General features: G+C 33.0%; 1 protein-coding gene across 6 annotated transcripts in view; it reads right to left on the bottom strand.

The window, feature by feature from the left end:
• Positions 1–18,909, bottom strand: part of LOC149909569 (protein neuron navigator-like) — a 76,515-nt gene that overhangs the window by 30,192 nt on the left and 27,414 nt on the right. For 3 of the 6 annotated variants that reach the window (XM_090119607.1, XM_090119603.1, XM_090119606.1), the window contains 12 exons: positions 14,895–15,075; positions 14,416–14,547; positions 14,196–14,249; positions 13,440–13,608; positions 12,954–13,046; positions 12,115–12,259; positions 11,218–11,331; positions 10,785–10,976; positions 9,439–9,545; positions 8,896–9,024; positions 8,667–8,761; positions 7,646–7,720 (listed from right to left, as the gene is read on the bottom strand). In XM_090119607.1, coding sequence (XP_089975733.1) covers positions 7,646–7,720; positions 8,667–8,761; positions 8,896–9,024; positions 9,439–9,545; positions 10,785–10,976; positions 11,218–11,331; positions 12,115–12,259; positions 12,954–13,046; positions 13,440–13,608; positions 14,196–14,249; positions 14,416–14,547; positions 14,895–15,075 — 1,486 coding nt within the window. The remainder of the gene's footprint in view (positions 1–7,645; positions 7,721–8,666; positions 8,762–8,895; positions 9,025–9,438; positions 9,546–10,784; positions 10,977–11,217; positions 11,332–12,114; positions 12,260–12,953; positions 13,047–13,439; positions 13,609–14,195; positions 14,250–14,415; positions 14,548–14,894; positions 15,076–18,909) is intronic. The other 3 variants (XM_090119608.1, XM_090119604.1, XM_090119605.1) reach the window with 2 other exon arrangements.

The following is an 18,909-nucleotide window of genomic DNA, read 5'->3' as shown; positions in this document are numbered from 1 at the left end:
ACAGAAAATAATAGGTAATTCTCAATCGTAAACTTGTATACAATCAAACTTTGGTCTCATAAATAAAATATTAAAGCCCTACTAACTACAATTGAATAAAAATTGATACCTAAGCTCAAAAAGCTCTATGTTATATCATTGATATTATTCAGTACTTTATATTTCAATTTTGTATTTGTTTCATTTACACGATCATTTGTTTTTATTATTGTTCTGTTCTATGTACATGTAAAAGTTCAAATTATTTTATATACATTTTACGAGTTCGTTGTCTCGCTTCTGTAAACAATTGAACACGTTTTTTTGTTCCCTATAAAAGGATTATGTTTCGTAACTCTACAAAGCACAAGACTGTAATGGTTGCCACTATAAAAACAGTGAGGTAAACTTGAGATCTTTTAGTAGGTATAAAGCATACCTTCTCATACATATATTAATTTATTCTCTATCTATTAATATCTCTATAATTATAACATGATGTGAATGAATAAGCAATTGTTCACAAACAATTTCACGTTACATTGACTTCCTTATGAAGATGAACTAAATTTACTAGGCTATTTAGTTTATTGAACGAATAAATAAAACGAACTCCACATGTATCTGGCCAGTCTCCATATGAATTAACCTCAATTGAGTGAGCTGTGGAGGCGCTTGTCTGATTGAAGATACTGCAGACTGCCAGTAAATATCGTTTTGTCTTTACTATGCGAATGATATGATATGAATTATGACATTGGATACAAGCTTAAAATTTTAAACTAATGTGAGGAAATTATCGTTATTTTTTCTTTTTTGTTACATTACTATAATTAAGTATAATTCATGGTCAGCTGCACAAAAACTAACGTATGAATATGTTAAAAAGTCATCAAGATAACCAAATGTTATAAACTGTATTTGATAATAGGTATTGTATATAGAGACGTAGACCTAGTTCTATGCAGAGACGCTCTATGCTGTAGGCTGTAGCTATGTAAAACCATCTTGCAATAAAATGAAAACAGAATAGGTATTTGCTTTTTAAATAGTTGGATGTTCACTAATTACTTGCTTCTGTCCATATACATATATACGTATACATAGAACCTTGTTTGTAGAACATACACGGAAATATGTATTTTGTATGGTAAAAGCGTAACTATGCAGTTTATTCCTTTATTCCTTGATGTGTAATTAAAATATTTATGTTTCAATTTGAAGAAACCAAAACGAGAGGCCCTCATAAACTTGGCTCTATAAAAACACATCAAACAAGATTGATATCAAAGGGTTGCCACTAATAAAATCATATTCTGGCATAAACATATTATTTTAGAAGGCCGACCTTCTAAAATAATATGTTTGATGTTTATTGTTTATATTATCAGGCAGTAAAATTTTCGCAAATTAACAAGTTTCACTACGACGGAATGGACCTCGGCCGTTGAGTCCAAATGTGTAAAGTAGTTGATATAAACAATGACAATAGTGGTTTCTCTTCAACAAGTTAGCTAACAATAACCTTCTCCGTCACTTTCATCACAATGACATTCGAAGAATAAAACGTACAAGTGAATAAGGCCCGAGCAATATACCTTGTAGAGGGTTTAAAAATATCATTAAAAAAGGGGATGCAGTTACCTGCTCTTAATTCTCACACAACGACAGTGCTACCCTAAACCATTTTTAAACAATTTTTAAGGTGGGTTTATTGAAGTTTTAAATATTTAGTGTATATATTTATTATATGCTTATAATCACAAATAATTATTTATAGAGTAATAAAATCATTTAATTAATAACAGGTACGATTAAATATCGACTTTCAAATAAACATTGAATAAATTCTAATCTTCCATTATACCAAATATGATAATATTTGTATAGTAAATGTCACGGATTGATTAAACAAAAATGTTCCAATTGATAAAACAAAAGGTCTTAACGCGGATGTCGTAGAAACGTATCAACAAATAGTAAGCAAACATGTTTACGTCTTGGAGACGAGAACTCTACATTTGGTACTACCAAATATCGCTTATAAATAATTGCAACACATTGATATGCACTAGATAACACAATCTATTTACACTTATCACAAGAAACATCCACAGTTGTCCGAATTTTGTATTAAGTTATCGCTTAGAGCAGCGCGCTTAACTCAAAAGAACAACGCGCGTACGTCCGACCGCAAACAAGTTTCAAATCATACTGGTCGTGGGTTTTTGTCCTGAGGTTGCCGTACGACTTCGAGTAGTAGTGGACTTGGCGATAGTGAACAACTAAATAATACTGAGTCACAGAAACTAAACAACATAGACAGATCATGATCAGCATCAATACTTACGGGAGTTTTCGCAAAGGAAAATTACTCTTTATAAATTCAATACATTTTTCTACAGAAATGTGTAGTGCGATTGATTTTCCTAGTTTACTGTACTGTATATTGTTAGAAACAACGACCTAGTTTACTGTACTGTTACTAAATTGTTAGAAACAACGATAAAAAAAATACTGAGAGGGTTGAGGTATATATTCTTAATATGAGTAGAGTCACTAAACTTCTCTTAATAAAAATTTCGAGATTATTTCATATAATTTTGGGTGTGTACATTATGTGCATATTCAAGAGCAAAATTATAATAACGAGTAGGATATATAATACATATATCTAGATATACCTTTAAGATGAAAGGAAAATCAAAGGTCAAGTCTTAAGCCTGAAAAATATAAGAACAATAAAAATATTTTTGAAATTTATGTAGAGTTATGAGATTATTTGTGATTCATGAACTGTTTCTGGTGAAAAAAGTCATAGTTCATAAAAAAACAAGAAACTTTGGTAAATAATTAAATATTTTTTCACTTTATGTACAGATACAATAAAAATATTGGATATATTTGAATTTATCTGACTTTTTCATCTAAGTTACAAGTTTTTTTACATAAAAAGATATATTGGTTTGTTCACTACATTCAGATACTCGATCTGGCTCCTAGCCAACATACGACCTGTGCTTCCTTTGAAAAGCTGCCAAATATTATGAGTTGTCAGTGCACATTCTGAATATATGATTAAATGTTAGAACGTAAACATTACTTGTAAAGCTTGTGGTTAGGAACAAAAGTATTGCATCAACACTAAACCCACTACCTACTCTTGAAATAAAGGATGCTTAAATAACCATTGTACCTAGTGTTACTAAGTATAATGATTTGTGTGTACATTTCTTCGTAAGTGTGACTAAAATATAGAAACTAATACAATAGCAGCGCAAGAACGATGAATGTTCTTGCTTAGCCCTTGTGTTGAATTATTTATGGCGGCACCGCTTTACGTAGCTGTAAATTAAGAGAACAAAAATGTCCAGAACGACTCTCATTCAAACTCGTGCCCTTTCTTTGTCCTTAGATTTAAATTGATTCAATGATTAATATAAATGGAACTGATTTCTCAGTCTGATTATTGAGTTCTTTAGATGAAAGTCAAAGGCGAGATATTATGATTATTATAAATGGTCTAGTAGTTGGAGTGTTTTATATTAATAAAATTTTCATAAAGCTCTCGATTCACTTTAGAAACACAAAAAATAATAATAATAAACAAGTTGGATACGTAGATTAATTAATTAACGCAGCTTCGTCAGTGTCGTGCATATAGGAACTGAGCTTTGATCTGAGCTTTTAAAACTACGTCAATGTTATTCCACCACCTAAAATATCCCTGGTTGCCTAGAAGAGATCACTGCTAAGTGATAAGGCCGCCTAATAAACTGTACTGTGTTTTTGTGTAAAACTGTAACATAATTTCATTTTCGTATGGTTATATTAAAGTGTTACTCAATAAATAAATATTCTAGTGAAACAAAGTATTTACTAAGAAATTAATTCATTAAAAGTGAAAGTTTCTTTTCATGTTTTTGGTTTCTAATGTACGAGGTGAATTAATAGATGTTTTTATAAATTTCTTTCACTCTTCAGAATATACTAATTAGTTTAGCTAGGTTTCGTTGCATTTTCTGAATTCAAAGTGTGGGAAATATTTGCTTTTTTCACACTAATAAAGTCCATTCAAATGAATCTTAAACAAAAGGTTTGAATACGGTGTTCATTATTTTCGCTTTCTCTATTATTTAGAAATCATTCAAATGAAGCTAAAATTAATTCTGTATGGAACGTCATTATTTCTTTGGTTAATAAATAACAATGATTACGTAAGTACCACTAACTTATACAGTGTCGTGTTAATAAATTATAATTATTATAATCACATGAACCTTAATCCATTGTTTAGCTGGATTCCAAACATTTAAGATTGAAACTTATTAAGTAGGTATACATTATACATAATTCATACTAAATTTTATTACAATTCTAAATACGTAGTACTAATACTTATATTTTTTTAAGTTTTCAAGGTTATTTAAGGACATCAAGACGAACAAATTAATAAATACTTCTACTAGCCATATAAAGACGATTTAAAATGATTTGCATTTAAGGAACGCTCCAATGTCCTAAAGTCAAATGGTTTTTAAACATTAAACTTTACGACCCGTCTTTTACGTCTAAGATCTGGTACATTGATTTATTGTTTTGCTCCTAAAATAAGTTATCGTCGATACACCTTGACCTAACCGGTTTCGAACTTATCGTTAAATTATTGTAGACGTTGAATAATGTATAAATATTACATTTCTATGGCTTCTGTTAATATTTTAATAAGTAGGTAAGTACGTTGTTAATAAGTAGCGGTTTGAACAGTCTGTAAATTTTGTTTTCAGTTTGCAATGTAAATAACTCTATTGAACTCTATGCATGCACTTTGAAACTGTTGACATTTTATATATTTGACCCCTTACGTAAGACTGTTCCTAATGTTTAACAGCTATAAATAATTTTAATTAAATATGCGTAGCCTAGGACGCACGAACGCCTTTTATGGTGGCTTTTGACTTGGCTACCGCAGTCGCTACATTTTATTTATTTCTATATTTGGTCTATTCAAAGGTCGTATTATTAATTTTGCATGTCGCTAGTCGCTAATACGTTTATGGACTTTAAAGTTTAAGCTACCGGATTCTTATGAATATTATTATTCGTTAATGTTTTAAAGATTAAGTTTGAGTGTAGCCATCTGATCAGAAGTAGATAGGCAGTGTTGACGTTTGACACACATTCTTAACGCCGAATAAGGAATAATAGTCTCCCGTGTTGTGGCCGTGTGACTCGTTCGACCCTAACTCTATTATCTCATTAACTGATCTGTGTCATACGGCCGTATTATTAGAAATTCTAATGAAAACTTGAACACAGTACGGTGCGGTAACACATATTGTTCCACTTTTTCAACGCTCAATAAGGAGGCGACCGTACTCATAATATTTTATTATAAGTTTTAGCATGTCATTGCAGAACATTTTTGACTTTTGTGTACAAAAGTAATGATAATAAAAAAAAACACTTTTGGCTCTATATTATCTGTGATGTGATCCTCTTTCTAGAAACTCTAGCATACATCTACTCTTTATTATAATTATATGTGACCTATATCTATATTTAATTAAACAAATGAACTTTCAGATAATATTATAAATAACAAAGAAAAATCGATTGATATATTATACTCATCATAGATTCATCAAATTCCATGACGATAATTTAACTTTGATTTAGTAAAATGACCACAGAACATGAACGGTAACCACATTACTGACAGTAGGATATAAAGTGACAATATGTTCGTTAACTACCATACAGTGGCATCACGTTCGGTGTCATAATCACACTGTCAACGTCTTATATTACCCGCGTCTTACATGTCATATAGAGCGTATGCGCAGAGAGCTGTGTAACTTATTTTTATTCTTCAATTTTATATTATACCTATATAGAATGAATTCAAATAACTAAGGTGTTGATAGTAAATTTACTACATAAATAATTTTACCTAATAATATAATAATTAATGCCTAGATATAACATTTGTTTATGGGTTTTAAGCATGCTGTCATTTGATAGTGATTTGATTAGTTCCAATCTAAAATCACGACCTACCTACTCTGCAAAGTTTTTATTAACTCTGTAAACTAACTCTTTTTATTTAATTATAATCGTAGCCGTCGTAGCAGAAGCAGGTAATAAATACCACAAAAATACTACATATCTTAACACTGACTCTTCGACTATTTCATTTGTGAAAGGTCGTTATTTCGATAAGATACTCATATACTCATGTAATATGAGATTTGATGGATTTTCTTTATTTTTGGAAGCCAAGGGCAATCATGCTCGATTGTGGGTAGCTATTATATTACAATAACCAATATATAAATTATTCGTATAGCTCGTAAAAATATATCGTACTAGATTTCCGCCCGCGGCTTCGCCCGCGTTTGCAAAGGAAAACCCGCATAGTTCCCGTTCCCGTGGGATTTCCGGGATAAAAACTATCCTATGTGTTAATCCAAGTTACCCTCTATATGTGTGCTAAATTTCATTGTAATCGGTTCAGTAGTTTTTACGTGAAAGAGTAACAAACATCCATACATCCATACATCCATACATCCTTACAAACTTTCGCCTTTATAATATGTATTAGATTACTCATGGTATAATAATTAAAGTACCTACTATAATTATTATAGTATGAGTAGGTAATATATTTCGCATATAGTAAACCGACCTCGGTTTACTATATGCGAAATATTATAGTAATATTTTTTTACTTTTTTTAAATCTTTTATTTATTTAGGGATTTTTGTCCAAAATGAGGTTGACAATCCCATCCTTGTACAAATATTTATTATATATTTGAAATTTAAAGTTGAATAGCATTCTAGCTGCACCACACTCTGATGCAGCTAGAATGCTATGATATACACCAACATTCATAGTATTTATTTTAAATTTTGTCAGCAAGTGGAATAACCATAGATACCTTTTTTGTTCGAAATGTTCTCTATCTTTTGTGGAAAAATTCAGACCATGTGGTTTTGTGTTTCTTACCCACTAATACTTTCTCGATGGCCTAGGTGTATGCTACATGTGACACTTCGTTCAGTAGCAACTAGTACTAGAGCTTATACTTACAGTAGAACGCACATGTACCTATCCTGTTACAGGAATAGAGCGCCGTTGTTTTTTTTGTTATGAATGCTAGAAATTTTAAATAACTAGTTAATTTAGCAAAATATTACAATTGATATATTACAAAACATATTTATTTTATTTATTTATTTATACTTTATTGTACATATATACCAGACAGAGAATTTATAAATATTCATAAATTTCGTAGCACTGGTAAAATTCAAGGAACTTTATAATAGTATAATACTTTATATAAGTAGACTTCTTTTGACGGCGAATACTAAACTTAAAAATAATTAACATACAATACAACACTAAAAATAATATTTAACAAGCTCCCTTTTTTGCAAGCTGTAATTTGCATTTCAGAAGCAAATTACATAAGTACATACATATTGTTTTTTTATAACGATTTTAAATATGAAGATACACTTCTATTTTAAATACACCCACAAGCCACAGGAACTTAAACTTGCTGAAGGGAGTAAAAGTATTCAAATGGTTACCATACAAAAGTTATTTACAATAAAGTACATAAATGAATTAAATAAAGTATATAAGAAATACTTACATTAGTTGTGAGCTGCGTTGTGAGGGTGTGAACTTTTTCTTTTGCATCCGCCAACTCTCTTCGTAACTTGCGAACCTAGAATAAAATTAAAGTTTAGAACAAATCTTATATATAAAAATGAATCGCAAAATGTGTTGGTAAGCGCATAACTCGAGAACGGCTGAACCGATTTCGATAATTCTTTTTTTATTATATTCACTGAAGTACGAGGATGGTTTTTATGTAGAGAAAACGTAAATATGTACCACGGGCGAAGCCGGGGCGGACCGCTAGTTTGGAATAAAAATATCGTTTGAGATCTAGAAGAAAATATTCTAAACACAAACATAGTAATGTTTAATTTCTATGCAACAATTTTACTTTTACGTGGGGGGTACATTTTGTAACGAATGCACTTCTGCATTAATAAACGAAAAAGAAAAAGACCTTATCGTATTATAATATTTAACTACAGATAAAATTATACAGTATAACATTATAATATGTAAATAGATACATTTCGACTTTCTATTGCAGTTTATGATGATTTTCAATTATGAAATTAATATGCATAACGTTATGATTTATACTAGCAATATGTTAATGAAATATTTTTGAAATAAATGAATAATGAAATATCTGTACTGTAATGCACTGTTGAAAAGATTATTTTACAATCAAAATATAAAAAATACTGCAACAAGCAGTTTTTTTTATAATGATTTCATATATGAGTCTTTTTTAGGTCATAGTCAGCAAGAGTTGGTGGGTCGCCTGATGGTAAGCACTAGCACCGTTCATGAACATTTCCAAAGGCAAAAAGCTATTTGCAGGCCTTAAAATGATTGTCAACTTTAAAAGGTATGGGATAAGGAAGGTTGAAGATGAGAATCAAGAACTGGGAAGGGTAAGTAAAAAGGATAAGGGCCTCCAATATCTTTCTTATACACTCACCATTCTAGATCTATAGAAATCTCTTACAACTTTCATTAGACTTAAAACTAGATGAAAGTAATGCACCTACGTGTGTTTGGTTACGTACAGGCGTATTTACCTCATGCGCGTGCCGCTCGTCCGCGCCCGCGCCCGCCGCGAGCGATGACGCAGTAGATACCAGGGATGCGGTTGAACCGTGTACTGAAATGTGTACATGATTATATTTTGTCCTAATTTTCAAGGACGAGTAAAAATATAGATACTAAGTATCACGGTTTATAAATGACAATTTTTAAACAGAAAACATACATAGGCAAAAAATAGGGGAAACTCACCTTCATCGTTTTTCTTAGGATAGTGGTGTGAGTGCCTGGGTGTGTGTATGACGGCGGCGGGCTGGTGCGTGGGGCTCAGCGCGGAGCGCGGGGAGGGGGACGGCGGTTCCGATACACCGTAGTTTAGACCTACCACAACAATAACATGTACGATAACGATGACAGAAATTTGTATTCATGCTCTATGTTTTAAAGAAAATTTAATGTTTACAGAAATATCATCGTTTCATGCTCATTAATGTAGGAAGCTGGAAGATTTTTACAAATGGCTCCAACACAAAGAAACTTTAGGAATCAAAAAAGGGAGTAATTTTTCAATTTCATTTTGATATCACATATCACATCCACAGATTCATCACTACGATTTAGGATCTGTGTTATAATTATTTTTGCTATTAATATTATTGAAAGACCCACACTTATTTCAGTCGGCAGTGAAAAAAAAAATTGTATCAAACAAACTACGAATTGAGTAACCTCGTCGTGCGAATCGCTTCCTAGTGCGAATGTTTTGTTACAAAGATAATAAAAATATTGACAAACCTTGTCCTCCTGGTCCATATTGAACAGGCAGACAATAATATGGCTCATAGTCGCTCTCAGATGACCGTTGTAACATAGAAGGGTATAATTTTTCTGATTTCGTAGACCTGTAAAAAGATTTCTAATGTGTTCTGTCGCAAGCATTTAACTAGCGACTCGAAAATGTGTTACTTTGTTGCCAGTATTATTTAAATATTAAGTTAAACAACGTATTTTAATAAACAGCTAATCATTCTATAAAGATGTAGAGTTCCTTATATGTTTGTTACTCGAGTTAATTTTCAGAAGTCCTGATCCGCCAAGAACGCTATTCTATTGAGGAGTGGCATTTTTTGCATTTGTACAAAGTAACACATCGTCGATTACCAAAATTACATCAATGCAATGTGAATGCAACAACTTGATGGATTCTTGCTCATTTGCAACTTAAGAATAATACTTAAAGCTCGCTTAAATTATACATTAAATTTTAAATGAAATAATCTTATATGTTATGTATACTTAGCGAAATAAGTAGCAGTTTTAAGAATCCAAGAATTTTGAAAACATTATTGCCTAGTATTAAATTTAAAGCGAATAAATGAATTTTCCAAAAATAAAATTTTGTAAGCTTCGCGTTGCTACACATCTTTAAAGTCTATTTTTTAACATAATATAACATTTTGTCTTAGTACTTGCAAAAATATTGATAATCTAGTCATTTATAAATTAAGATATCATCGTGTACGTACAAATAAAACCTAATACGTTGGCGAAGGTCGTTGAAAACGAAATCGTTAAAAACCACTCGGTCGATGATCTTATATCCGCAATATGAATAAAAACTAATAACCGCTACAAGTAGGTAACTATATTTATAGCAATAAAAATGTAATTTGTTTACATCAATTAACGAACATTACATAACTATGATTTCGAAAATGATGCAACATTAAATATTCGATGACAATAATTGCAAATAAAATACAATCAGCGACATGATTAAATAATAATTACAAGCCGTGCCATACGCTCCCATGCATAAGTATGGTAGTCGTGAAAGCGTGCCACCTCGAAGCCAAACATGAATATACTTCAAACCTTCGTGGCATACCTTGGGAATGTCCTATCTCTGAGGTAGCTAAAAGTTAACCAAATAATTGTTATAAAACTATCTATACTATAAGAGAATATTATAAAAACATTACAATAAAGTTGGACATACACAATAGGTATTATGATTTAATGAATGAAAAATGGGAACACGAGCCAAAGCGAAAGGAAGTAAAAGATTGGAATTTAATTTGTGACGGGTATGAACTACACAGACCTGAAAGAAAAACGTATTAAGTTCTTGAAGGACCTACCTAATGCTGTTGCTTCTGTTAAGGCGGGACGTCTGAGCGTCGCGATGCATGATGAGCTTATTGTGTGTGAGTGAGCTGCGGTGGTGTGAGTTAGGTGATGATGTGTGGTTGTGGGTCTGCGCCGAGTGCAGTGACGTCAGAGACTCCATCGACTCGCCCTCCGAGAGGCGCCCGCTCGCCGAGTAAGTGTTGCTGGAAATGTGGAAAAGAGATAAGGGCTCATGCGGGCCACGTACTGCGTCCTTGGGACCGGCCTCGGGAGGGGAGCGCAAGCGTGGGGGAGGGGGGGGGGCAGTGGGACCGCCTGGGGGAACAATGCACACAGCGATCATGGTAAGGCATGATTGGAAATGCTAATATATTTATACATTGTACAATGGATTGGAAACATGGTCATTAGCACAAACCACTAACGTGTAAAGCATTCCCTTACCTGTGTCTCAGCCACGGCGCGTAAGGTATTCCATAATCTGACTTCACTTCGGAATAAGTCTGAGTATCGGACAGACTTCCATCGCTGATCTTCATTCCACCTCGAGGGGTTATTCTAAAATTAACAACAACACTCAAAAGGTGTACACGCCACAAAATTCAAACCAAAATTGAATTTAGTTTCCCATGCTTTGGTTATCTCTAAATATCGTGTAAATAAATCGAAGTGATAAGAAGTGTTAATATTTATATCGGTTAAGCTAAAATATACATTTACGAATCCAAGATGCTTTCACAAAAAAAAAAACAAGAATATTTGTTAGCCTTTGATTAAAATATTTAAAATAAATAAACCTTGCAGTAAACCGCCACATCGCTTTGTTGACAAATATTTTAAAACTTCATAACGCACAACTCGAGACAACAATTAGTACAGCACAAATACAACACATGATTAATTAAAGAAGTTTTGTTCACATGTCCCATTGGTCAAGTTCAGAACAATAGTATTATATCATTTCTCACTATACTAGCTAAATAGCAACGTAATTAATGACTAATGTTTGGATTAACAGATTAATTTAAAACGTCAAGACAATTGTTCCATACTGTCTGAGAAGAACGAGAAGAAAATGGATTACACTTTCATAGTTACGTTTGCTATGCATTTTTTATTTCATTCAACAGTTATGGAGATGAACAAAATATCTAAAAAATATTTTATAACATATGAACAAAAAATCTTATTGATTAATTACGTATTTGGTTGCAGCACGCATCCCTATCCATAAAGCTATGATGATGGGTCACGACTTGCTGCCCATGCCGTATTCTGTTCAATTTTTAATCTATTATTGCGTTATGAAGCAAATAAACGAATTTTTTACTACATAAATACCTGTGATGATGGAATAGCGCGGCGAACTCATGTGTCCCCGGTTTAGGCAGTGACTGCGAGCCGAGCAGCCGCTCGCGCACCGACGCGGACAGCTGCGCCGCCGTGCTGCCTTGTAACGAGTACGACTTGGGACCTATGCCGTTTTCTGGGCAAATACTCATAGTTTAATAAATATATCCAAACTTACATAAATAAATATTTCAGGACAATTTTCACACACGGCACGATCTGATCCCATACTAAGCTTTCGCTTGTGTTATGGAAACCAGATGGCTGATAAGCATACATATTATATAATTTTAAATAAATACTTATATAGATAATTAACACCCAGACACAGAGCAAACATCTATGTTCATCACACAAATATTTGCCCCGGGTGGGAATCGAACCCACGACCTCTGGCTTGGAAGGCAGGGCCACTACCAACCAAACCAACCGGTCAGTGGAAAAGTATTTTTGAAGTACCTCTAGGATTCTACTCTACTAAAGGGTATTTTTCTATTCTTTAAAAATTTCTCAAGTAGTTCAATATACATTCGTTGGTTCAACTAGAATTCTTAACATACGCTTTGAATGGTGATATTTTAAATACATGTTACAAAAAAGCCAGCAAGAATCTCTGTAATAGTAACAGTTTGTTGCTGTTATTAATTCGACACGCTACCGTTGCGCTCTCTTTACATGAGATGGTTAAATGTTGGAATATCTAATAATAATGGAAAATATAGAGCATAATTTTCATCACAATTGATAATATCGCATTATCATGCTATCGCTATTCGTTATATTATAAGGTTCTATCTCTTATTTTCTCTATGATGTTATCTAAAACTTACTATGTATTTGCAAATCTTGTGTACAAGTTTGTGTTCCTCCAGAAACCTTAACTTTGGTCCGTGGTACGGCCGACACTTGAGCAGTTCTTCCACCTGTAACATAAAATTTAGAATTCAGTAATGATAATACAAAGAAAATAAAACAAGAAATTAAACACTAAAAACTTCAACTAACCGTATCGGTACAAGGTGTTTTGAACTTAAAATGTCTCAGATAACGAATATATCAATATCGAGCTTCAAACGTAAACAGGTCATTTAGGAAGGTCGTCTCATTTGTCCAATTTAACTAACAATCGTATCCCAAAATACAAATAAACTAAAGTAATGAATCAAAAAACAAAACCATCCACGTATTGTGCGGTTCAATGGCGGAGACGGTGGCTGCTGAGCGCCGTTCTACCTTTTAATTACCTATTCGAAGTTCTTCCACATAATAAATAAACTGCTAATTAATGGAAAGAAAAGTACAAAATTACATATTACCATGTGGATGTTGAGGTGGTCCATTAGCTGGTAAAGGCGGTGGTTGCTGAGCTCCATTCTGCCTTTTAACATATCCGAAGTTCTGCGGCGCTTTAGCTTTGCCTGACGAGCTGCTGCCGTTGCCGCTTGATACGCTCGATGGACGTGACCCTCCACTCGGGGATTGGAGCTGGAATATTATAAGGAAAAGTTATATAAATAAAAATGTGTTGTAAACGTGTAGTATGTGGATATGAGAGATAGAGAAAAATAATAAATTCATTAATTACTCTTATACGAGTAAGTGATAAAGTAATTTATATCTTATGTATCATCATCAGAATTTCAAAGATATGATCGCAAATATCACAGAAACAAACCACCACAATTTGCGATGCTGCTTTACGTAAAGCTTATTATTTAAAACAAGGACAAAGCTAGTCGTCCGCTAAACGGATGAATAAAATAAATTAGTCGTCCGATTACCGGATGAATAAAATAATTTAATCGTCCGATAACATCTATTTATCTATATAGTTAGGTTATCGGGGTTTCTTTAGAGAACTGCCGCACGTATTATAGGTTTTTTGTGGGGGGAGGAGGGGGGAGGAGGGCACACGTAGGTATTTGATTTTTTTTTGCGCGTCGACGGAGCCCCCGCTTCTATGTGTTCGTGCTTACTCAATACAATTTTTTCCCGAAGGTGTACATATCATCAAAGGATAATTAATTATATGTCATGCGTCATAAACAGTAAAATATATTGAAAAAGTTTACCTGAGCACCACCACCCCTTGGTACATGTTGGTTAGGCGCATTGGCAGCAGGGTACTGAAAGCAAAACTTGATTTACACAAAATAATTAAATAACAAAGCACTTTGAATGGCAGAATGCCAAGAGTTGTTATCGCGGGAAGAGAACTAGCTGCGAACAGAACCTTTTTTGGCACAGTGGACCGCGGAGTACTTGAAAATCGGTACAATAAGGTTAGGTCACCTGAGGGTGTGGCGCGATGCCAAGTTGCTGGGCGGCCGTCAGCTTCTCGCGCTTGTGCTGCGGCGAGTGGTGGCCCGCGCGCCGCTCGCTCTTGCGGCTGTGGGAGGGACTTGGCGGCGCGGGCGGTTGGTTCTGGAAACAAATTGGAACTATTGTAATGCTCTTACTGACTTGAAAAAATTATAGGTTCTTAAATTGAATAAAGATCGAAATAAGTATGCGAAGTTTGTGCGAAGAAGTGGAAAGATCTTTGTTTTGAAAAGCGAGATATGGTATACAATTTATAGTACCAATAAAATTCATCTACAGTTTATTAGTCCCACTATTCTTCTTATTTTCTTTACCGGGCAAACTTTACCCGATTCAAAGAAATTCGTATTGCGTAGAAATTAATATTTTATATTCTATATGCATTATGTTCGCGATTAATATATTCCTAGTGCATTTTTGTCTACGAAATAATAATATGTTAAAATTACCAGGGGTGGTGCTCCAACTCCCGGTGAGTCCGTATACTTCTTCCAAGTTGTATCCTGTCTCGGCGGAGGCGGCTGCCTTTCAGTCTGCTGTCCACAATCGGCTTTACTTCGCGTTCTTCCCACCACACGATATACTACTCCGCTACCTCCTTCCATATTTCTGTTACGAGCTCCACCACGTCTAAAAACATCAACTTTTATTATTCAATAATTCAAATAATAACATATTTTTCATTTAGATTAATATAATGTGTATTATTAGTGATTTACTACACATTAATATAATGTGTATTATGATAATACACATATACACATACATAATACACATTAATATAATGTGTATTATGAGTGAGTGGCATACATTTGCCAGCGTCAGACTTATTAGGCCCTTTGCAATATTATAAAGATCATTGTAAGACTTCCTCCATTCAAGTAATATTTTCCAATATTTTGTGCACTTTATAGTTAGAGGTATAGCTACAAACGATTAACAAAAGAACAACGGGGGAGGCGAACCCCAGTAGATGAGTCAGAGTGCACACAAACAACTGCGTTCACTTTTATTCATATTGTGTGATGCTCGATCACTGCTCGGGATATCAGAGAGTGCCAATTTAGTCGTGAATATGTATAGTTCAGAAAACATTCTCGGGAAATAATGCACTCATATACCATCCAGTAATAAATGTTAATTGTATTTTGAAGTGTACAAGTTTGCTCTAATTTAATATAAACATTGACACTTCTTATCTTTAATCTTGACTGCGTGCACCCTAAATAGCGATTTTAGGAAACAAGGGCTGTGTTGATGACTAATGCATGTATTTGGTTAAAGCAAGTATAAGCAGAAATTACCTACAAATAGTCGTGACATCTGTCGGTTTTTACCTAGATTTTTACAATTTCAAACTAAGGAATAGTTTTGGTTTCATATAATTAGTTTACGTGAGTTCTCGAGTGCTATGAACATACAAACATATAATATAATCGAGTTGAGTGTAAAATTATTGAAAAAGATTGTATAGAGAACCATCTGGTATATACTATATAGTTAGCAAGACTGACAGAAATTGCGTGCACTTTATTGACTATTATCAAAGTACGTACGATGTCGTATAAGAGCATGTTATGTTGCCGAGATAAAAGAGGACCGTTCAGGCTTTAGAGCCCGGGGCGATGGAACAAAGACTATTTATATGAGGGGTAGACTCTGGAAGCGCAACATGTTGTGACCTACTTTAAGTATCTGATGATAGAGACATTTTTTATTTTTGTCGTTATGCGACACAAAACAATTCACCGTATAGAATTTTTTCATCATAAAATAACTATTTTTAGAAACAGAGTATAACTGTACTTTGACATACATAATGAACTTTTTATAGTAGACCCTTAAAGAAAATGTAAATATAGGAAGAGTTATTCAGTATACTCATTAATCACTTGTTATGATGTTCATTGAAGATCAAAGAAGCCTTTATATCTATAAACACTGAAAAGAGGTCATTGTACTTTGCCGATAAAATATTACGTCATAAATCAATATTTAAAGAACTCATTTATAGTTTACAACTTTGTGTAACGCATTTTGAAATAATCAACAAACATATAAAACCAACAACAGTAATACAAAGTAAGACTGTCTTCGAAATTACCTTTTCATCAACAATGTTAAACAAAAATGCATATCCATAGATGGTTAATTCAACCAGAATATTTTATAATAGTATCGCAGTTCTACTTATTATACCGTAAAGATACCATACACAATATCATTGTATGAGTTTATAAGCATGTACATACGGATAAGGCTTATAATTTAAACCCAGTCGCATCTCACATACAAAGTTGTTTCATTTTCCCCCTATGTGACCTGTGTACGAGTTACTCGCTACGTCTCACGAAGCAAAAATGCTCGCATTATATCAAAATGAAAGAAAACTATGTCACGTGTGTTTATCTACTTTTTCACCATAAAAGAACGTCCAAGTCATATTCGTAAGGAACAGAAATGTTACGGTAATGCCTGGGGGAATATTCACATGATTGCTTTGCACAACAAAGTTTGAATTGTGTAAAATATTTTATAATTTTATGAGACAAACAAAAATAGTGAGTACAAGATAGAAGAAAGTTCCAGATTACATTCAGACTGAATACGATGAAAAACGGATGTGGTATTAGAAATGAGTACCTACGAAGATAGTACACAAGGTGCGTCAATTTGCGCACCCTGCTCCATTCTTCTGGGGTATTTTGTCATTTGAAACATTGGTGTTTTAATGAAAACCCAACGCCTCAAGCCCTACGCTAATGATGACGGATCCTGAATGCATCTGAATACAGCTTTCCTCATTATTCATTAACTTTATTCCTTTATGTATTGAATCGTAAATTCCTGAGCGCGTGGATTTTAATTAGAAAAACGTACCCAACGTTTTGAAACCTAACATGTATTATGTATATTTTGAAATACATATAAAATACGGGAATAAATTTAAAGTTACAGACGATTAGAAAATAACGAGAGAACTAAATAATAGTCTTTAATAATTTGAAAGAAAATTTTAAACATAGAGCCATCACAAATATCCCTTCTGCGATATTTTCATAGCACCAGAATGGTATAATACCTAATTAATCCTTAGACAACTTTCTGATTTCGATCCGTCTAGACTCTAGACTACTCGACATCCATGTTGAGCGACCACTGACTTGTTATATTAAATCCCAAAACTTATTCAGTTAAATGCACATTTTTAATACTTAAAAGGAAACTTTTATTTACTTTAAGCGTTCGAGAATGTTATAAACTTATTAAAACTCAGTTTAATTTTAACTTATTTTAATAGCATCCAACTGCTTTATACATGTTTTCATTCATTAAATATTGTATCAGCTTCATAAAAATTGCTTATCTCATTTTAAATCGAGAGCACTTTTTCTCTCGATAAATTCCATTTACTGTGACTTAGCTCTATGATTTATGAGTAGTAACTTACATTACAAATATTGCTGAGTGGATGCGACGAAAATCACACGCACAAAAACCAGTCTCGTATAATATTTTGATAGATATTTTGTTTATATTGATAAAAAAATCCTACGATTACTTGAAAGTCAGTACATCCTACTTGTCGCATTAATTTCTGTCGTCTAATAAATGCGTGCACGCAGTTAAAATATCTACATCAATAATCGATTTTATGCTTAATTTCTCCAAATTTTATATGTATAAATATATATCTTGATATAATTTGAGACATTTAATTAATATCCATAAATTAACTATCTCTTCCAAAACTAGACACCTTCGCTTTAGATTCCGACTCAATAGCCGACTTTTAAACAGTGAAAGGTATTTATGCCTTACTCATTAACTCAGGTTTAAGACGGTAACGCTTCCGTCGATTGTAAGGAATAGGGCTTAAGTAACTGGTATCGATTACAAGTCAAGTTAAAGTTGATAGAGTCTTTACAAACTACGCCTAAGTACAGTACTAAAATAACAATGATTATACTATTATTATATTTATTCTGTTGCATATAAATAATTTTCAAGTACCTACTTACTGGACTTACATGCAAACATACTTAATTTGGTTCAAGTACTCATACAAAATAATTTACACGATGATTCACAGTTGCACTTTAAATAACAAGCTAATATTTCAGCCAATGTTCAGATTTTTATTTAATTTATTTATAAGACTTTACGAATATCAATGGCAATGTTATTATTATGAAAGATAAGCTCTGAAATTTCTTTAATAATTACATTTGTATTTATAAACATATTCCATATGTCAATGAAACCCTAGAATCAATAAAGTACTTATATAGGGGACCACAACCATTACTATGGTGAATTTAAAGTTCCCCTCAATTGCAAACACTACGTAGTATTATTACCAGAGGCCCAAGTATAACATTTAGTTAAACACACAGTAACTAAGAATATTAAAATTATTTTATAATTACCAGATACATTCGATAATTTATATGAAGAGATACA

The sequence above is a fragment of the Colias eurytheme genome, chromosome 3, assembly GCF_061535395.1.
Source record: "Colias eurytheme isolate Ceu_HAF_F1 chromosome 3, ilColEury1 Martin Lab GWU primary, whole genome shotgun sequence".
NCBI classification, from domain to species: Eukaryota; Metazoa; Arthropoda; class Insecta; order Lepidoptera; family Pieridae; genus Colias; species Colias eurytheme.
Note: the sequence above shows the minus strand (reverse complement) of the source record. Positions and strands in the feature narration are given on the sequence as shown.